Source organism: Geospiza fortis, unplaced genomic scaffold (genome assembly GCF_000277835.1).
Source record: "Geospiza fortis unplaced genomic scaffold, GeoFor_1.0 scaffold166, whole genome shotgun sequence".
NCBI lineage: Eukaryota > Metazoa > Chordata > Aves > Passeriformes > Thraupidae > Geospiza > Geospiza fortis.
Genome location: NW_005054310.1, coordinates 10,827,682 through 10,850,882, shown reverse-complemented (window position 1 = coordinate 10,850,882; position 23,201 = coordinate 10,827,682). Strand labels below are relative to the sequence as shown.

At 38.1% G+C, this 23,201-nt stretch overlaps 1 protein-coding gene across 1 annotated transcript in view; it reads right to left on the bottom strand.

Annotated features, from left to right (window-relative positions):
- The window catches only part of NELL2 (neural EGFL like 2), a 117,225-nt gene that overhangs the window by 34,366 nt on the left and 59,658 nt on the right, over nt 1-23,201 (bottom strand). The window contains exons 13-14 of the mRNA XM_005419305.1: nt 4,454-4,576; nt 1,936-2,031 (exon numbers count right to left, since the gene is read on the bottom strand). Coding sequence (XP_005419362.1) covers nt 1,936-2,031; nt 4,454-4,576 — 219 coding nt within the window. The remainder of the gene's footprint in view (nt 1-1,935; nt 2,032-4,453; nt 4,577-23,201) is intronic.

Genomic DNA, 23,201 nt, shown 5'->3' with positions numbered 1-23,201 from the left:
GATGACAATCCTACTCTGCATATTAGTCTCCACATGAGGTGACCAGACCTGTGCTCCTGTGGCCGACCTCTAGCATTATTTATTTCTACAGCAGGAAAAAAATACCATGTTCAACTGAAATTAAACAGGAGAGAGGGTCTTCTCCTCAGAAAACTGAGCTATGAAATTGGTTTGCTGCTGGCAAACTGGCTCCCCATCATAGCAACATTATCACTAGCTATGTGATATCAGGTCACCACCATACTAACTTGATATTAAACATTGAGATCAGGTATTCAGAAAGGCACAAGATGTCATCCAAGCCTCTGCCTGCCTCCCTATATGTTTCCTGAAGGGCAGGGAGGATGGAAGTTAGGCCAGCAGCTCAGATTCTTTTGAAAGACATTTGGGGCTGAATGCAGTTAATCTAACTTAAGTCAGCTTAAGATACTTGAATTTACTGGACTGGGGACTGAGTGTCTCTGGTTTGTCCTATAAAGATGGGAGTATAGGCAGGACTTCCAGGGTCACTTCTAAAAAGCCAGTAAGATCTCTCTTTGATAGTGGCTATTAATATTGACTGTAGAAGGAAACTAAGGAGAATATGCTTCTAGTCCACACACTTCAGATAGGAGTACAAAGCTGCAGAAGATGATTATGCACTTTGAAACTACACATGCTATATTTAGTTGAGAACAGGAGAGCAGTTCAAGGAGCATACAAGACAGCTATCACTAAAACAAATTAACTGCTTTAATACTTGAGCAATATCTTAGCATACAATTTATTCCAAGCAGTGTTACAATGGAGAGACCTTGGTACCCTGTATTGTGGTATGTACAGTCTGTGAAATAGTGAGCAATACTTGAAAACTTGTTCTTTTAACATTGTTTTAGAAATAAATGAGCAATTAGGATGCTGCTTTTCACACAGCAGCCCTTGTGTGTTATGTGGGAATATCTGATCAAATACAGAAGAATGAAAACAACCACATTTCTCACCTCTCAAATAGACCAGATAATACAGAATTCAGACTGGTCTGTGTTTTTCATTAAACAAGATATGTTTACAAGTCAAATGAAAGCAATACTTGCTCAAATGACCTCCTTTCTACTGTTTGGAAGATTTATTGAAGGCAATATAGAACAGCAACAATAGTCAATCATAGGTGGCAGACTGCCCTTTTATTAGGCATACTGAAGCCAATTAATCTCAGAAAGCTTTCTCCCTTTACCTCCTGGAGGCAAGTATGCTTAGAATGCATTTAAAAATTCTGCAGCAATAAAGGTGCTGAAGCTATTAATTTGAACTTTGAAAAATTATTTACAGGCACTTGAGATGCTAAGAATTAACATTCTCCATACTCTGCTGGGCAATATAATTTGATTAGATCTAGGACTTAAAAAATAAAGTTCTAAAACAAAGCCTTGTGATACTGCCATCCTCAGGGGTAGCAGGGGAAGATAAAGGAATGCTTGTGAAAGGAGGTAAAAGCAGTTGGAACACTGAAACCTGCCTTAAGACTGAGTAAAGTAAGCTGGGTTAATCACAAGTCTTCAAATAAGGTTGCAGATGAAGGTGGGTTACTGTACCAGGAACACATACACAGCACAAAAGTAATCAGTTACTTAAATTTATTTCCAGATGTCAGATTATCTGTTATTTATATGAAACACCAAAGGCCATTTGAGGTGAAAAGCAAGTCCATAATAATCTTATTAATTATGAAACATCAAAACCCAAGATGTCTTAATTCATGTTCTAATTTTTGCAGTCCATGTGCTTCTAATTAGAATTGCTGTAATATATTCTCTTGGGAAGCATATAAGAAAAGTGAGTAACGTTTTAGTGGCAGCTTCATCTTTCAGGGCATAACCTTAAATTCTCCTTTATTCTTGGATTACTTCAAACATCCTCCTTGGATTATCTTCATTGTAAATTAAGTTAGAATCTTACCGGTTTCACAGCTGGGCCCAGTGAAGCCTTGTGGGCAGGCACACACATTGGAAGCAATACAGGCTCCTCCGTTCCTGCACCCGTCTTTGCAAAATGCTGCAAAATGCAAAAGCACAGTGTAAGGGTAAGAGAATCCCACTCAGCAACCCTGCAGGTGGACACAGAACTGGCACAGAATGCCGCCCGTGTGGCACAGAGCGCAGACACTGCCTTCTCCCAAGGATAGAGGTCACAAAGAGATGGTTTATGGCCCCCCTGCCTCACTGGCCAGATGGGCTGATGAGCTACAGAAGGAGATTAGAGTAAATCATCTGAAGACAACAGGTCCCATATGTGCTCCTTCACATGCACTGGGAAGCAATGAAAGACAACATCTTCCCTTGGAACAGACTCTTCCTAGGGCAGTGCTGGTCTGTTCTGCTGCCCAAATAAAGGCCTGAACATACTAGGCACAGCTGAATATTAAACTGTCTGGCTACCTCAGTCCTTTATAAAGTAATTTAATGGAAACAATAAAAATACTAATTTTGTCTCAAGGGATTCTGAAGAAATTTGAAACTTTTAGCATTTACAGCTTAAAGTCAGTCCTTGGGTTTGCTCTTTGGCATGATACGCTTACATATTTTGGTGTAGCATTCTCCAGGAGTGTATGCTTTCAAGAGTCACTTCTGTGGACCCAGAAATGCAACAGCTCTGCTTGAAAACATAGTAGCTGTTAGTTGTTCTGATTGCATCTGCAATATGGAATTGGAAATGCTCTGGCCAGAAGAAACTGTAGGTGAAACTAGGCGTCTGGAAGTTATAACCAAGACAAAGAGCTGCTTTGGGGCACTGGTATAGCCTTGCACTTGTAACCAGCCAGAGGTGCCAGGCTTTGGTTTGCAGCTGCTCTGTGTAGCAGCACCACTGATGAGCTCTTATGGCTCAAAGAAAACTGTTACAGATTTGAGCTATCCAGCTCTCAGTGAGGGAGCATTGTCAACTGAGACATGTAAGCCACCTGATCCAGGGGCGCATGGTGCACAGGACTGCAGCTGGCAGCACAGTGCATGGAAAGCTGCCAAAGACATGGGGCCAAGAGGCATATCCAGGTCTCTTTGAAGGACACTGGCATGCCAGCCAGGGCTGCAGAGAAGCGCATGCCTCAGATTTCAATACACAATCTTAGAGCCTTCTCATGCGTACTGTCTTCTCAATATTGAGGAGGGAGCTTCTTTCACAGTGGGGCCAGGTACCCTCTGAACTGTCAGATCTGCAGCCAGATCTCTTACTCAGGAGAGCTGAACACAGTGCTACAGAGTTATGCACCTTCTCTTTGACCCAAAGAATCTTTTAGTAGCTGACTCCCCTCCAGTAGAATTTGGGACTACTACCAAGCACAGAGCAGGAGTGAGCTGTGTTCTTCTGAAAGAAGATGCTTTGGATTTATCAGGATAAGACTTTCTTCTTATTCCCCAGAGAGTCCAGCACAAAAGGACATATTTGCTGACACATCTCCCTCTACCCATGCGTTTGACTGGAAGTGAACCAGGCTGCCATGTTTTACAAAGAGCTTGTCTTTGGTATATATAGAAAAATTGTACTGTTAATCAGGTGATGGAATAACTAGTGCTATGACCTTAATTAGACTTAGCAATTAAAGAAATTCTGGGTTGCTTAGATTTGGCAACAGATAGCAGCAGAAGGCATCTATGTGACATTACCAATGTTAGCTCTGGACCTTTAGATTGTGACATCTAAGAGATCAAGAGCACCGAGGCCCAACCTCAAGGAACACTGGGTATGATATTGCTGCATCTGTCCCACTTCTCACATCTGAGCTCGTTCCCCTACAGCTACACTACTTTTCTTTTCAAGCACTCTCTAAATCCTGTGGTCAGAGCTTGAGAAATTCCAAGGATTTGGGCCCAGCTACCAAGTATAATTTCTTCTGATGTGAAATGCAACAGGAATAAAAGCAGCATTGTACCTCTGGGAAAGCATCTTTTTAAGACTAGAAATTTAAGTTCTAATAGCAGTGAATCAGAATGTTAGAAAACATGTTAGAAAACACTGCCTCACTTGTACTGGAAGTTTTGTATGCCCATGTCTACTGCTTTTCTCACTTAGGATAACAAGACATACCAAACAATTTTTAGTTCATCCAATTAAAACAGCAAGTCATTGACCATGGACAATGTAAATCTGACAGTGTTTTCACAGACTTAAGTTTCTTGGTAACTGTAGGCTACCTTGAATGGTGTACCGTATATAGAAACTGCTGACACAAAAAATTAAACATAACTACTTCAAATTTTAGAGCCTACTATCTATGTTTGCATCATCTTCAAATTACTGCAGACTGCCAAATGCAAAGTCAGTGTATATATGCCTGTGAAGATCATATAGGTGAAGGACCCAAGTGCCTAGCCTGGCATTTTGTCTGTCTTGTTCAAGGCAAACAACCAGAATTGCATCAACAATGGCAGAGCATCTCACCCAGGTTTCCAGCAGAAAATTCAGGTTTCCAGCAGCTTACCCTTGCAGATGGTGCCATTTCCCGTGTACCCTGGCTTGCAGACGCAGTTGTGCCCGCCCACGGTGTTGAAGCAGAGCGCATTCTCATCACAGTTGTGCTGGTTTGTTACACATTCGTCATGCTCTGAAAAGGGAAGCAAGAATGGTCCTGAATTTTTAAAAACCACCAAAAAATAGGAGATTTGTATAGGTTTCCAGATTAAAAAAAGAGAAACACAGTAGTATTTATTTGCAACGTAACCTATGTGAACATGTAAGCATGGGATAGGCAGAGTATCTATTTTTATCCCATACTAGTATGTGATAACTGCACTGCAGCATAATTCCACCTTCATTAACAGGGAGCCACCATCATTACACTTTCTATGTGGGCTACAGTATTCTCTTAAACATTTGCCGAAGAGCTGGCTAGCACACTGAAAAACCATATGCTAGTTCTACTGTGTAATTTATTCATGCAGGTCGATCTTATGTGGGATTCTTTGGGTTTCCTTCAGAAAGCTGACTAACGGTGTGAGACGCACGCTCCAAACTGCAAACGGCGGGGTTAGCAGAAGGCAGGTCTTCAAAGTGCAGCCCGTGTTTTCCCTGCCCTCAGCCCATACAAAGCACTTTATTTAGATGAAATAAATAACCTGGAAACAGAGGTCTGCCTGCTTTTCAAGGGGCTTCTAGCATGGCATGTCCTAGCACCAGAGTGTGATGGATGAGACTCCTCAGTCTGGTGACTAGGACATGCTAGGAAATATCCCTTTTGGGAATAAATTAACAGTCTGGAGAATGTGATTTTGTGTTGGCTTGCAGTGCACTACTCAATGTGAAAAAAAGAGCATTGCTGAAGTATTTAGGTTCAAGAACTTTTTAATGTTTTAGTTTGTGATTTTTAAGAAATGGTAAATGGAATCTTAAAATAAGATGCCCTAAAGTGTCATTTCAAAATGATACATGAAAAGCTCTATTATTTTCAAAATGCAGTATCTTAGTCTGTAGGTGTCAAAATAAAATGCTTCCATCTTCTGGAAATACTCTTTGCATTTTTTGTTAAATCAATAGTATTCATCCATCCACATATAATTTCAGAGCCCTGAAATTTAAATTTCAGGAAAACCAGCTGTTTGGGGAACATAAAGACTTTTAATTTTAATCAGCACACATGGGCTAACCTGCGTGTGAAGTTTTCATAGCTATCATTCTGCCCAGGCTTTAGTGAATTTTATTAGTGCAGCTTAGACCAGTTCTGGCTATTTAGCAAAGTCTTAAATCTGGAATCAGATGCCCTTTCTTCCTCCATTTTGAGGGGGAAGACTGCACTGAATCTTCCTCTTTATAAATAATGACTGTACATATTCTACTGAGTTGTCAAGAAAATTAATGTCTTAACATTTGCAAATCACTATGGAAATTTTCAACATGCTATTTCAATAGTGGCCATAAACTGTAGGAGTATAAAACTTGCAGAATGACACATATCCAATCCATCAGCAGAGGCAAATTTTCCTCTAGTAATGGCAAGGACCTGTTATTTAAAAGGAGGAAATTTACCTTAATATAACAAATAAATTTTAAATGCTACACAAGTTTAGTTTTATTTTTGTGGTTTTGCTGTTGTTGAGTGTTTATTTTTTTGGTTTTTAATAACATTAACCTAATATCCCTCTTCTAAACAAGGAGTCGTGTCTCTTGTATCACCAATCATGCTCCCTTCAACCCTCACTGGGTGCAGCAGAGCACAGGCTGCAGGCCTCTGCCCTCCAGCATGAGATTTCATTACTTTGCTCTCAGCATGAATAACCAAAATTGTTATTGTTCACCAAATGATCCAGCCCCTCTAAAATCCACTTAACAATATTTGACTCTGACCTCCTAACATAGTGAAATCTCTTATGCTGGCTGAAACAGAATTTACGTGAAACCACTCCATAATAGAAAAATAAAGTAATGGTCATGCAAATTTGGTTTAAAAGTACAATCTATATTGTAACAGTATCCTGGCTTTCTTATTTTATGTTAATGTTATGATATTATTCAAATATGGTTTTTATTTAAATAGTAATTATTAATTATTCTGTAATTTTTAAATTAAACGCAAGAAAAAAATTATTATGAGAATATGTGAAACATATTTAGCAGGCCAAAATACCATGCAAAGACACTATCTTGGTATCTCAGGAGAAGAAATACATCACACTGGTAAACTCAGCTTAAATAACTACATTTGACAAATTAATTATCATGCTCAAAGAAGAAGCACAGCCATCCATCTTATGCCTTAGGAATGCAGAAGCACCCCTGGCATGTACAGCAGCTCTTAACGAGGGAAAAGAGTATATTAGAGAGCAGCAGGTGGCTGCAGACTGCCACAGCAGGAGGAAGGGCTCTATGTGTGTGGCTGGAGCAGCTCTGAAAGCCCACCAAGGTTTGCAGGAGCAGAGCCTTGAAGATCATTTGCACAGATGTGTGTCCTTCATATAAAGAGATGACTGCCACATTTGAGTGTGCCTTCCTAACACTTGCTTTTTGGGGAGTAAGAAAAACTACTGAGTCTTTGAAGATGGATTTTTTTTTCGCAAAGCATGCAAGATCAAAAAATTAACTTTCCATGGGCTAAATAGCAGGACTTGGAGGCAAAGGTAATATGCCTGGTATCCTACTCTACCTAAGCTTTGGGGTTTCTTATCCTCATGCAAGAAAGTTGATGGAGAATGGTTCTGTACAAACTGTATTGAAACAGCCATCACTTCTTCTGTGGTTACCTGCTCAAACTTTAGATCTATTTTTATTGAAATCACATATTACTGACTCATTAAAAATTCATGGTTTGATAAATGATTCCTGGATTGAAGTTTACATGTCGTTTTTGGTAGAAAATGTTTCAGAGTTAGGAGAAAATCTGTGATCCAATTAAAGGAGATTTTTATATTATTGGAATACAAAAAAATCAGCAAAAAAAAGAGGATCAGTAGGTTCTACAATCCATCTAAATTTGATTCTCTGTATCATCTGATCTTAGCTTCAATAACAAATTAAATCATTTAAACACAGTGTTTCTTCATAATGCTTTCTACAGTGACACCTAACAGAGCAGACAGCTTACGCTTCAGGACTGGCTCTTTTATGGGCTGCTTACATGGCTAAACTACATCTGAAAAAATCCTGTACAGAAACCACGTCACTGCATCTACTCTTTCAGCACTTGGCGCACCATCCACACCAATTTAGAGACCAGCAGAAACAGGTTTATCACTACTGATAACAAGACAGATTGTTCAGCTTTATTAAAACAGAAATACTTATTCCTAATAAAAAGGGTGGTGCTCTGTTCATAATTCTTCCTTAATTCATGCTTATCACTTTGGTTTCTTTTTTTAATCAAACACTTGGAAAGTCACCTTAAAAGAAAAATGAGAAAATTGCAGCTCCTGAGTTGAGCAAACTTAAATACCAAATCAGAAACTGCAGAAGCAGACAGGACCATGCATTATAAAGAGGCAAAAGAGCAATTTATAAAAGAATCATTACAAGAGAAGCTGCAATATGGTTTTTAAGTTCAAAAACCAGTCTTGAAACATTATTTGCCTAATTTAGAAATGCCAAAATTTTATTTCTCAAGGCTATTTATTTCAAAAATCTTTAGAAAACATGTCACATTAAATCAATGGTCCATACTTATTTCACTGCACACTGTAACGAAGATAGGGACAGGCTGGAGACAGTAGTATTACAGAGGCAAAGAAATTAAAATTATTTTTGCAGAGAAATTTTAATGAAATTTTAATGAAATTTTAATGATTTCCCATCCTGAACTTGCATAAACATTGTGTACAAAGACCAAATGCACTGGTTTCAATGAATTCTAAAGCTTTATTATCTCATATATTTGAAATCCATTTTGCACTGTCCAGGACTTATGCTCAACAGTGCTGAAATTCATAACAGCTCTGTTCTGGGAATCAAATGAAGTTTTAAATACTCTATTTATATTGACTAAACTACCTCTGGAATGAGATCTTTCTAGATAGAGAAAAAATTTTAACTCCAAAATTTGCTATTGCCTCATGGTAAGAATAACAGTAAGTGCTTACGTATGTCTCATTAAACAGTTCTTAGGATGCAGACAACAAGGCAAAAATTATGTGATGATAAAATTGATTTACTTTTTCATATCTGTGCGCGCAAATACATATATACACACAAAAATATATATACATACATATCTATATATACAGGCACATACAGTAAAGGTGGACGATTTTATTTTACTTGGATTTATTGTGAAATACTATTTCAGAATATTTCTTATTGCTTGTTTGAGAAAAAACTTTACTTCAGAAGGGTATCTAGGGTGAAACATCGCACCCTACAGAGTGAGACTGGTGGAATAAACTGATCCAGACCTACTAGATGCTGTGATGCATCTCAATGCAGTGACAGCTGGGGACCTGTCTTTCCAAATTTGTTATCTGTGCAGAGATTCTTGCTGAACTCAGTAAAATTTAATATGTTGTCCACAAGGTGTGGCACCTGCCTCCTCATTCGCACTATGCAACATCAGCCCCTTCCTACTGCATATTTTATGATTAAAAACAAATGTCTGTAAAAAAATTCCTACATGCACACTGCAAGCCTTCCCAATATTTGCCTTGTGTATCCAGACTCTGAAAAGGTCTAAGAAAAAAAAAATAATCATAATCCAATCCAATAGCAAATAGGAATGACAACTGAGTTGCATCCCTTACTTAGGGATGGAAAATACGGTGGCAGTTCTGCTGAATCATCCATTAACAACACTGGAAAACTAGGGCTGAGATCATCTTTAAGGTGCAGAAATGCATAAAAGTTCCCAAAAATTTAAATAGAATACATCCCTTCAATTGTAATCTTGTAACATGATGCAACAGATATTCACTGCTCCGCAAAGAACTTGTGAACCCAGATTAAATTAAAATAATTTAAAAAACAAGAATATATTAGGTATTTTTCCCTTTTGATCTCTCTACATTCAAAAATTGAAATTACTTTGGCCTTCTGTCTCCTTTGCATTGATTTAGTACAGAACTACAGAACCATGGTGGCCAGCTGGCTATCTGATGTGGCAGTGACAACAGATAAGATTTACTTGAATTAACAATAGCCAACACACTTAAATGCCCACTTAGAGTTTATCTTAATTACAAGGGGTTTTTTTCCCCACCTATAGTTCATGTACAAGACAAAAATTAGTATCAATTTTATGTGCAATATGGAAGACTTATTTCATTAAGATCATTTGAGAAATGACAGATGGTTAATCTCTTTAAGATTTCATATTAACTCATTTAAACTCTAATTGGCAGAGTTAATTTAAATCGCAATATATGCACACTATTTTTAAAGAGCAAATGCTGTAACTTTATTGAACTATTTGCTGGAAAGTGTCCAAAGAAGGGCACTGAAACTGGTAAAGGGATCAGAGAACAAGTCTTATGAGGAGTGTCTGAGGGAACTGGGATTGTTTAGCCTGAAAAAAAGGAGGCCAAGGAGGACCTTCTCCACACCAACCTGACAGGAGGTTGTACACAGGTGAGGGCTCAGTCTCATCTCCAAAGTAGCAGGCAACAGGACAAGAGAAATTGGCCTCAAATTGTGCTTGGAGGTTTAGACTGGATACTAGAAAAACATTCTTCACTGTAAGGGTTGTCAAGCACTCGAACTGGCTGCCCAGTGAAGTGTTTGAGTAACCATCCCAGGAGGCATTTCAAAGACATGTGTATGTGGCACTTTGGGTCATAGTTCAGTGGTGGACTTGGCAGTGCTGGGTTGGACTTCATGATCTTAAAGGACTTTTCCAACCTAAAAGAGTCTATGATTTTATATTTTCCATATATTTATGTTAAAATTTTTGATTGCTATTCCCCCAATTAATTTTTGTCTGTAGATATTTCTTAATTTAAATGCAAAATAAAACCTGTGTTTTAATTATTCATAGAGAGTTATCATCACACAGTTTATCCTTAGTTAATGCTTGAGTCATTAATGACCAGCAGCAGCTTCAGTTCAAAGCTGGGGATACCAAGAGCCAGGTCTACAAGAGTTTGTTCCCTGCTAATCCTGTTGCTTGACTGATTTTTGTCTTCATATACTCCCACACATCCATGCTGTTCTTGGTCCTCATTTTCTAATTCTTTCTTCAGCACAGTCATAAATGACAATTTCTGTAGAGCAGTTTCTTGCTCCCTCCCACAGCAGGATCAGGGAGAGAATCAGAAGGACAAAAGCCATAAATCTCATGGTTTGAGACAAAAAAGACAAGTTGGTGGATAAAACACATATTTCATGGCAGGCCTACCCTTACTCCCTCCATCTTCCTCTACAGCTCTTCTTTAAATCCCGTCAACTTTGTTAACCATACCTAAGAACCTAAGATTCATCTTCTTCAAAATTTGTTTTGTAATTTCCAATTCCATGGAATAATACATATTACAATATTAATCAGGGTTACTCCATGTAACATCCTGTAATTTTTTATACTTTTCAACCAGTTAGGCAGAGTAAATATATTAAAGAATATTTTGCCTGACAGCTGAAGTTAAGAAAAGCTTTAATTAATCTCCACTTTCTTTCAAGTCTGCCATTTTTTATATTCCCTCTTCAACAGAAAAGTTTAAGATAAGGATTTTCTAAAGCATTTAGCAGAGACCCAACTGTTTCCCCTAAAGGAATATCTGTAACTCCCACTGATTACAATGGCAGGATTGTAGCATAAATGCAAAATGATTTTGAAAATCCCACCTTAAGAGATTTCAGTCTAGACCTTGACAAGGATCTTGTCACCCGCTTCTTTTTGCCTTAATTCAAACTGATCTCTTAGTATCTTTCACCAGTGACATTTTAAAATGAGGTTTCTATCTTTTAAGAGGTATTTCATTGAGTGCACTTTCCAGACTTTCTTCACAGATTCATATTTCTCTCTCTCTCTTTTTTTTTTTTTAATCTAGCCAGATGCACTATTTATTCCCAGGTAAATCTTACTTAATTCCAACTTTTATTGTATACAAGAACTCCCAGGCACTTATGATCAACTGATGCTTTCAATATCTTCTATTATGTGGTCAAAAGTGGTGATAGTAAATTCTGCATCTCCAGCGGTGATCCCTATTTTATTGCTAGTAGAACAGCCAGACTAGAGCTGCAAGTACAATTTCCTCAGCCAACTGAAAAATGTATATTTTAATTCTTCTAATTCCAACCCTTTTATTTACAGCTTCCTAACTAAAAGGCTCCATGTCATTACAAGTCTGCCACTAGCAATAGCTACCCGCTGGATATTTGGCCTCCCTCCCACACATATTTCTGTTACACAAATAAAAGCTGTAAAGTAACCTGACTGCTGTTGACGCTGGCAACTTGCTGCCTGTTCTCATATTTCATTAGTAACAACTTTGAGATTACTCACATGACCAGAAGGCTCAATAAAAACACCTCTGAACACTTTCTCAGCACAAAGTTAACAGAAGGTGGATATGCACAAAGTGATAGAAGAAAGATGTCTCAGCAATCAAAACTGCCAGAGAACAGTAATGTTCTCAAAACTCTCTAGAAACAGCTGGTGCTGTTTCTATTCTTTTTGGAATAGCATTGTGGCCAGGGCTTGTCAACACAGTTCAGGGGCTCCTGGAACATCAGTCATAACATCACAGCACCATTACCTAAGTCAGCACTTGTTTGGGAAGGCACCACAGTGGTGGATGAAACCCTGCTGCTGCTTTGATCCTGCTCTTGTCTGCAGGAATCTGGAGCAACTTACCTAACCATAAATGTTGGGAAACAAATAGGCTTTTTTTCTTTCTTCTCATGCAACAGAAAATTCTTAATCCATGAAGCAGTTCCTCTCATTTCCCTGGCAGTGCTGTGACTCAGACACTCAGACCACTCACTGTCTATAAAGGACAGCACTATTTTTCATAAGACAAGATGTTTGAGCTCTCTAGGGAGAGGAGGCCCTCTTTAAGCATTGCTTACCTGATTTTGAAGAGAATTCTCTACTGAAAAACAGGGACAAAATTATACTTTAGTGATGGTAAGGTAAGGCAATATTGCTGATTTTCCCTATGGTCAGCCTTGATGCCATCTCCAGCAATACAGCCAATTTTCCCTAGCATACATCCCCCTGGTGGTATTACAAAGGTGCACCAAAAGAGCACAGGAAACATATCCTTCGTGAACAGTGCATGCCAGCTGCCTCGCCTGGCCACAAAAGCCCCTGGGGAGAATGGCACAGCCAGTGCCCAGCACTGTGCAGTATCAGGGAGGAGATAACCCACACACCCCACCTTGAGAGCCATGAAGTGCTCCTGCCTACTGCAGTTCAGATAGAGCCCTTGATGCCAGAAGATATCCTGCAGATCTGCCTGAACTGATTCTAACAAAAAGCTGCACAGCACAGTAAAGGAGATGCAATGAAATGTGCTCTCACCTTCCTTCCCCCAACTGCTGTAATGGTATGAAAATTGTTTCATGGGTAGATTCTCCAGACTACACCATGTTTTTGTTGCCACAGCTCAATTGCTAGTGTCTACCAAGCTTACAAATAATTATTTCTGTATTTATATGCATCATAAAATCATTGAGGTTGGAATACCTATAAGATACTTACGTGTATTTTATATTGATAAAAAAAGATTTGCATAAGCACATTTTAGCAAACTGCACATATCTGAAAAATTCTGCCATCAAATTTGCTGCCTTTTTTAAGGACACCATGAATTGTTCTAACATGCAAAACCACAGATATGAAGTCTACAGTATTGTTCAGGTCTCAAAAAGTCAAAATATTAATTTAGAATCAATGAAGTTAAGGAGAAAGTAAACTTTGACCAGATATTCCATTTTGCTACTATTTATATCATCCCACAATTACTTCACCTCTGTAACCCTACTTCCTTCACAAATCTGCTCTTTGGAAAAGTTAGGATTTAGGAAGAGATGCTGTGAACAACTCTGGAGTACTTAAATCTAAGATGAAGCCCATCCTATGGAAGGTGTATTAAGGTAAACCCAGGGTATTCAAAGCAGACTGTAATATCTGTCCAGACTACTACCAACAACAACTTTGTTTACTTCTCAGGCATTAAAATGATGCAGACAGAATTTAAGTTCACCCAATTTTACCTTCTGAAGGGTTAGGAACGAGCTAACAAACTTTTCTTTCCAAACATTTGCACACTCCAAAATTTTAAAAACACTTGAACAAATTAGAGCAGATACTCTTGATGAGTGCTCACCATTCTAGAAATCAATCTTATCTTGAGTAACACTGCCATTTATCCCCGCTTTGAGCAGTGCGAAACCTTTAGTTTTGTTTCTTTAAAGGCACTGTCATTAAAAGACTCTACTACAGATTTCCAAATCCTAAACATCAAAGTTAACACTGTGTGACAGCTGGTGTGTTCCAAACTCATCACATTTACTCGTCTGTAACAGGGTAAATGACACAATTACCTGCTGTAATTACTCTTGCTGACAATATATTTTTCCTGGTGATTGGTCTGTGAGACTCAGAGCTACTTATCTTTGTCAGTCCAGTCCAAATCTCCATTTCCACGTGACTTGGACATTAACTTACAAAGTATTTACAAATTAGTTCAAGTATCTGCCAAGACAGATATTTGGGATAGTATAAATTCATCTTTTATTGCATAATTAAGCAGTCTACCACTCTAATATTATTTTGCATTAGAAAATAACCATGCATGATTAAATTCTGTGCCCCGTTCAAAGTAAATTGGGAGACACACTCAAACAGGTAAATATATCATGAAGGAATAAAATCTAAATAAATAAGGACATAGATATTTTTTTTTTAAATGCTCATTCCTAAAGCAAAACATGAATTGAGAAAGCAAAAGGACAAAACATTTAGATACTTAATTCTGAATTATTTCTTGTGACAATTTTAAAGAACAGCTACAGAAGACAACAGTGACTTTTTATTTTGAGCATTGCGAGTTACAGGCTAATCAAGCTAGCTTACTGCATGTGTTTTCTCTGGAATACCTTTTACTTTAAAAATATGAAATAGATACATTTCCTTGCACCATTTCTCCTAATAAAATATTTTGGAGGATGTGAAAAGACTGCAGCATATAACAACAGAAATAAGCAGATACTGTCTTTTTGAGATGATTCGGAAGCTTGTCAGGATGAAAAAATACATACTCCCACAAAAACTCCTGTGAACCATTTAGTTGGAGCAGCTTCCTATTTTATTGCTAAGCTTGTTGAGAGAGCTCTTGGTCCTTGATACAAACATTGATATATTCAAAGGTTTCTTTGTTATTTGATGAGGTGGGGGTATGTCAATTTTTGCACAGCTGACTACATGAACAGTAAAGGGCATGGTTTCAAGAAGGTAAATTGATTACCGTTCCTGAAATAATTTTGATTTTCAGTTTTCTAGATCAGTCTTGAAGATGCCACAAACCCACTAGCATTTTCTTAAAAAAAAAAAAGACAGAACAGTTTTGTAAGTTTTGTGTATTGATAATGTCCTCAAGAAAATATGACGTATCTTTAATAGACACAGTACTTTCAGAAACATTACCTCACAAAATGCAGCTTTACTAACAAAAGGGAAATTTCAACCAAACCCCTTAAGATTATACTGTACAGCAGTACAACACAGACAACAATGCTCGCCTTTGTATCAATGTGATTTTTTCAAGTTACTCATGATGATTTCACTGGTCTTCCTTGGGGCATTAGCAGATCACAACCCTAAGGACGGCCAATATATTATCTCAGTAGTTAGTATTTGTTCCTTCTTGCTGAGCCACTCTTTTTGAGTGCTGCGGAGAGGTCTTGCCAAAGACTCTGTTGCCTTTATCCATTTACACAAGCTGGCAAACACTGACAGAGCAAATGCAGGGACTGAAACTAGTTTTAGACAAAATCAGAAGGGCAGAGGAAGTGAGAATTTAACCTGCACACTATGCATTCGTGCATGACCAACCATAGCCTGAATGCAAAATTATCCGCACATTTCAGTGTGAACCAGAAGTTAGAGGCAAAACTAAAAATATAAACCATTCTTTGGGACTACACATAGGAACACAGACACTGGGTGAGTCATTGAAGTGGATAAATCCAGTATGTTTACTTTGGGCATTTCAAGGTAGACTTCAGTATAATTCTGTGTGCAAAGAAGGACTAGGAGGGATGCAACTCCTGGTGTGGTCAAGGGGTCTCTACTACAAGAAAGCAGTTTGGTATAGTGAGGTACAAGGTTTTCTAAGTCGATAATCATCAGTCCAAAAGACTGACAAAGGTAGCAATATTGATAGAGAACTATTGCAGAGACAAACTGTCACAGAAGATGACATACTAAATTGCAATGACTGACAGTATAAAACAGGAGTTAAGGAAATAGTCTTCCATTATCATAAAGCATATTAATCTCTCATAAACATTACATGAAAAACAAAGGACACTTCTAAGTTGTTTCAGGAGTCAGCGCCATGTGGCATGAAGTCGGAATCAAACTGTAAAGAATTAAAAGTTTCCATGCCCACACATTGTCTGAACTGAAATAATTCAGAAATTCCTATCTATCAAAACAGGAATCTTCCATATTAATTCAAAGAAAAAACTTGCAACTATAATATTAAAAGAAAAGGCTTCTGAAGCCCTGGACAATATTAAAAAAATATGTCTCCCTTTAACAGTGTTGGTAATTAGCTTTCTTACCCTCTGTCTTTTCTAAAGACTGTGTTGTCTTAGATTAGAAATGGTTTTTGACAGTAGAATTCCAAAAGACAGACATGATACCCATATACTGCCAGCAGTATCCACTACCCTGAAAGCCCAGCTAAATGGTATCATGGCTATAGACAACTTACTGTGAATGTGTAGAAAACCACTGACATCAATAGAGCATGATCACACAACCTTAAATAACCCCACTGTTCCTTTTTTTAAAAACTGTCTTGCTTCATGCAGTAGCTCCAGTCTCTCACTGACCTTGGCTGGAGTCCCTCTGAGAGCAGGCAACACTCTCCCAGCATGAGGCAATCACCAGCTGGCTCAGACATGATAGATGTGAGCCATCCAACTTCCCTCACTTCTGGCTCGCTCAGTGAGACAGCAGCAGATTCCCATCTCCTGAGCCAGAAAGATCCTTATGACTTCAAACAAACTGTCCTCAAGGCTGCCTACTGTGTTTCCTGATCTTTACAGTCTATCTGTCACAGTCTGTGATCATCCGCAGGAGGACAGGCCAGGGGAGGTTCAGCTGCGAAGGGATGTCATGCTACAATGAATCAAGGTCTTGAGTTGGATCTGCTAATCCTATCATGATGATTGCCTCCAACCTGTAAATAGACAACTGAGTTGGGTCCAGCTGAATTCTTGACCTCTGTTGATTAGAATGTGAGTTTAGACAAAGAGATGTACATCAGAGTGTCTTAATTACAAACTAAATGCCATCTCCTGCGTCAATGTCAGTAAAATTCTAACATAAAGAGTCAATGTAATTACCTTAGGAATTAATAATTCATGTAGCGCTGCATGATTTGACAGATTTTCTATTTTTCTACAATATACTGTGTTAATTTTGCTATACTCCTACACCTCTACTTTCCAATCATATTGTACTGACACAACACATAACTGCACTGTAGAAGCTGACGAGGGATGCTGAGTGATTGAAAAGCTGTAGAGTGCTTCAGAACACTGAGAAAAAGGAGGCACACTGGATGTCTGTCCTAATGCTGTGATATAAAATATCAAGCAACATCAATGCTTGGAAAGACTGTAATTTCAATTTTTTACATTAAGAAAAAAAAGGTTTCGCTCTTTTCTGAGTTAGTTGTAAGCTGAGTATATTCTCAAGTTGATATTTAGAACTCCTTTAATATATTGAAAAAATCCTCATTGCACAAAGAATGGAAAATATATTCCTCGTAGAACAAAATAATAAATTCTGATGTATGCTTCTGCAGAAAGATAAATTTTAAACCAAATACAGAAATTGTAGAAATGCAAAATAGAGACTGCTTTTGATATAATACCATTTACCAACCTTTGCTCCCAAGGCCAATAGGAAATCTATGCTATATAATGCATTGATAGATACATAGATAAGCATATACATACACACACATATATCAAATATATATATATATTTGGTAAGAAATTATTTATGTAAAAGAATTAAGTATTTAGTACTGGAAATCATTCATTCGCATCTTTGTCAAGGGAATACATTTTCTGTTTAACAACTCAAATCGTGTTCTACCAAGGACCCTTTAAAAATGCGTTGGATTTTGATCAGCTGAGAAATCCATCCTGCTGTAATTGCACAGCCAGATGAACAGTTGTCATGAACTGGGTCAGTAACCAAGGAGAAGATGGGACCTAAAAATTATCCTCTAGGAAAAAAAAAAGTTCTCATTCCAAGTTGAAACAGACTCCAAACTAAGTTGCCAAGGATAACCTGATTCAATCCAAATAAAGCATAATTGAGTTCAGTTGTATAAGATACAGCAGATATATAAAAATTACTTGTGTTGTTATCTTAGTAATGTGGTTGCATAGCAACAAGCTCAGTCTGAGAGATCATTCCTTTATTAGCTTTGTGAATTATCGTACTGCTAGGAAGTGGATATTGGAGAGAATTTATCCTCAAAGAAGATTGAGAGCTTTGTGTAGGCTGACATACTATAAAGCAGAATGGAAACTGGGCCAAGTAATAGAAACCAGAATCAAATAGGCTTTGAGTTAAAAAGGCTCCATGCACACAAGCTGACTTCTACAGTGCTTATTACTAATAGCAACCCTGGCAGTATAGCTGGACACCATCGCCTCTGAGGAGTTTGCACTGCTCTGTGTGATAATGCATGTACACATTACCTCTAACATAACTGGGGTGGGGGTGTAACCAAAATTGGAGATGGGGAGACAGATGGTTCATTTGCCCACATCATATATTCTCCAGCAGTTTGCTGACTAAAACATTTCCTTACTTGAGCTGTGGTATGTCAGTACAATGATGTTACAACCAGCCCCTGTCAGTATGCTTGTTTATTGCTCTGTCCCTTGCACCATACTGAGCAATTATTCTGCTTTTATTTAAGCACTGTCAATGAACTCAGTTCCTCCATAAGCTGCAGAACTTGAGGAAAACTTGAATGTTGCCGAATTCATGAAAAATAAGTCAAGGGAAATAAACAGGAAGAAATTAGCTTTTTTTATTGTTATTTCTCACATTACAGCATTTTCATGTAGCCAAGTTGGGACACTATAAGTCTATGACTCCTCTAAGCCAACATTCTATTTTTTTAACTTCTTTGCAGCAGTGAAGGGTAAAGGGCATACATCAGTGCTGAATGAAGCTGAGGCCATATTTAGTCACATTAAAATGTGGTCTCATTTATCAAAGTACTAAGCACTATGAGTTCTTATTACCTTCAGGACGACTTGTGGATGGATACACTCGTGCGTCTGAAAAAACAGGCAAATTTTATACTTTAACTTAGGACAAGCATACAGCTTTAAAAAGAAGATGGATGACTTCATTCAACTCTGGATTAATTCAGTCTTGCCCTAGCTTTTGTCCATGGAAACTCAGATAACTACATTACTCTTAGAAGAGGTTAATGCTGGTGCTAAAACACAGCACACATGCCTCACATGTAAGCTAGATTTATAATTTTAAATACATAAAGGTAATGCTTTTCAGTTTTCAGAACTCATTTGTGGGATCTGAAATGTTGAGTTGGAAAAAAAAAAAGCTAGCAATACATGATATTGGAAAACATCCACACTTCACAGGTAGCTGAAATCCTACCAATGGGTAGGACCATTTTGTACCAACTGGTAAAAAATAATTTTCCACCTCACATGAGAACCCAGAAATGAACTTTTCCTGAACATGTGAATTGGTATGTGCTCTAGGGAATAAAGATGGATTTTACCTTCAGCATTCTCACAAGAAATTCAACAAAACTTTTTCTCAAATCTCCCTGCCATTAACCTTCACTTCTACTGCACAGTATAGAAAAAAGTACGAGATTTCTCAGACTGTTTATGTCCCAAACAATTGATGGATTTATAAGTCAAAAATAAACCAATGAAATCTGAACAGAAGCCCAGAGGCAGATGCACTTTTATGAACTTGAGTTTCTAGATGCCAAGAGGAATCATTTTTCCAGAGTGTGTCAGAGTACTATGTTAATAAAAAAACGCATGTGACAGGGACTGTATTTCCCCTCAAAAATAAATGTAGCTTGCAAGAAATAGAGAATAACAACTGGGCTAAAAGCTGAAGTCTTGATAATCTGGGCATCTGAATTACAAATGGTATGAGCTGTAATTCCAATGAAGTAGCATGTCCTTATAACTGGAATTTTAAAGTCCTTCCAGATACCTGCTGGTTCCCAAAGTGGAGGAATCTGCATTTAAGGGGATAAGGATGGGATGCATTTGCACTGCAAAGACAGCGCCTCTGTTTTCTCATAAGCACCCTAAAAGAGTTATATTGTAAACAAAGCATCAATGAACAAAAAGGAGGCAAGACCCAAACCTTGGCTACACACTGTATGAAAAAAAAAAAGGAGCAAAATACCAAACCAAAAGGTATCTTTCTTAAGCACAGACATCACTAGTGGCATTAGCTGAACTCCAAGCAGATGTGTAAGTTGTTTATAAGGCACAGATAGCTAGAAGAATAGATCCAAACAGGAGAGCTTAGGAAAGATACAGTTTTGATTGCTATGGGCAAAGCAAATGTAAAATAAATCCCACTGATGTAGCCAGTTGGAAAACATTAATGGCTGCATGGGAAAAATGGCAGAAAGGCAGACAGAAAAGTATCAGACACATGAGAGTTGAATGGGCAATCAGTTCTCTATGCATTATGTCAGGGTGAATTTTTCCAGTCATCCCACAGGATCATTAGAGAGTAAAGAATATGAGTCAGACTTGAAAAACTAAAGTCAAAACGTACTGGCCACATATCTGCAGGCCAGTACTTTCCCCTACATTTTCCTCTTACTATTGAAACCTCCCAAGTAATTATTAATTAGTATTACTGTTATCATAATCCCTACTTTATGCCCATTCATCATTGTTATGCAGCTAAATGCGTAGTTTTCTCCTTAAATCTTTTCCATATGTCAAATCAATCTCCCCAGACTCTTAATTATTTTAATGTTGATCTTGGAATTCCTTCCAATTTGCAACAGATTTGTGATTTAATTTGATTTGCAAAATACGCAGAGCTGCCAGTATGCCCAAGAATTAACATTTCAGGTGTCACTCAACTTACTACAACCATGTTTCTTGGTAATTTATGTGAAAACTATTATTAGACTTCAGTTTACTGTGAGAGGCTATTGCAGAAAAAAATTAAATGCTGCTGAATGCATTGACACCATTTTCAGAAAAATGTTGTTAGGAAAATCTCTGAGACTCAGAAAGACACATAGGCTGGGGCAGAGGAGGAGGGAGGTCCAGCCGGATGCAGTTGGTTATTGCCTGGTGAATTCAACATACTCCTCATTGCTTTGAGTAGTTTTTGCCATATGACCAAGCCAAAAAGGCCAAAGACCAACCTGTGGGCTTTGAGCAACCTGGTCTAGTGGAAACTGTCCCTTCCCATGGCAGAAGGGGGGAACTAAATGGTCTTCCAAGTCCCTTCCAACCCAAACCATTCTATGATTCCATGATTCTAAAGAACTACTTAATCTCTTCTATTTTGACTCTGAAGACAAACAACCCCAAATGTACCCAACATAGTGATGAGATATTATATAAAAATCCTTCACCATTTTCTTTAGAAGTCAGAAAACAAACCCAGGAGCACAAACGTGATAGTACCAGGCTGTAATGCACAATAATGGCCTCACAGGCTTAAAATCTCCACTAGGCTTGCCAAATTTTCTGGCAAAAATTTAGTATGACATGGCTAAAGTTAAAATTAAAAGTAAAGACAAAATAATCTGAAATGGATTGACAAAAGTGGTTATGAAGAAACATTATATGGTCTGCAGACACTTAAAACACGTATGTGAGCATCCAACTCCACATGTGGCAGTGGTCCCACACATTTCAAATGGACATCATTGCTAGTTTGGCCAGAGCATGCTTGGAAGAAGTAGCCCACAATTTGCAATATGCCTGATGTGCTTTTAATAATTAATAATCAGTTAAGAATTCACATGTATTTTCTGCCAAAGTACAGAACAATTACAAAGTCTCACTGGTGTCTGGGTATAAAGTTGTAGATTACTCACTTCTCTCAAAAAAAAAAAAACAAAACCAAACCCTAACAAACCACAAAACACAAACAGAAAAAAACTACCAGAAATATGTAATCAGAATTTCATAAACTCCAGAAAACAGCATGTGCAAACATTAATTCAAAGATTCTGGCTTCTACACTAACACTTAAATGCCCTTCTTCCAGTCAGTCATTTATCATTTTGCCCAGACCACAAGCACAGGAAGAACTGAATATACTGTCCTAGGGTACTCCTGTGGAGCACCTACACTTGCCCCTCCAGTGCCACCAAATGTGAAACATGAGACCTCAGGAGGCCTCTGAGAGGGCAACATCAGCTGCATTACCTCACCCACATCATCTCAGTGACTCCAAACCCCAGGAGAGGCAGAGCACACTACCAGCACTTCTGTCAGAGCAACTTCCCCCTTTTATGCCAAATGGAAAGCAAAAAAATAAATAAAAGGTGGCTCATGATTTTGCACATAAACAGAGGCTTAAAAGTCATCTGGGGCTCAGAAGATCCATGTCTTCTCCAGACCAGGGAATGCACCTTCCTCTGCCTTAATACAGTCTCCAGAGGAAGCACTAAGTCTCACAGGGTCTTGGATGTTCTGTTCAATTCTTGTTGGGTTACTCAGTTAGGTGAGTGGTCCCAATGGAGACAACTAAAGACAATTGTTGAGACTAAACATGATGGACCATTCACTGTGGCTGGTATGAACTCTTCATTGTTAGAGCCAAGTGTGAAAAAGAGAGCTCTCATCTCTCATTTCCTAACCTCTCCCATAATAAAGTGTGGAGGAAAAGACATCCGCTATGCTGCTCAGAGCAATGCTACCAGCTGCAAATTACAAAGCAGCCTGAAAGACTGGAGGTGACACTGAGTTCTTCTTTGTTTCCAGAAGTAAAACTTTCTTTTTTAAAGCCAAGAAAACAGTACATGCATTTCTGTAATCCCACACAAAGTAAAGTTGTGAATATTATTATTTCAGAAAATAATTAAAGCATCCTGATCTGATCCCAGCTAACAGTGACGGTGCACCAGCATCCTAGTGCACATATAAAAGTGCCCCAGCAGAGATTCATGCCATTATCTACCTTCCTTCCCCCGGCACAACATCATTACACTCCAGCTTTTGGGAAGGAAAGTGGAAGGGGAATGAGACGATATCATTGTAGGATACCAAAGCATGGTAGCCCAGGGCATATTTTTATGACTTTAATTTGCAGTTTGTGCACCCATTTGGCATATGGGTGCAACTTAGAAGTCGTCTCCTTCTCATAGCTATGATTGATTTCTGAACATAAAAATCAGTCATGAACAACAGATTTCTGTGTAAACATGGTTGTGACTAACTCAATCTAACCCTGAGAATCTTGGTTCCACTATGAATACAAATAACAATACCTGAAATTGATGTCTTCATTACATCTTTTGTTGTGAAAATAAAAATGTAATTCAGATCTATTGTAAAACTTGCAATAAACAAAA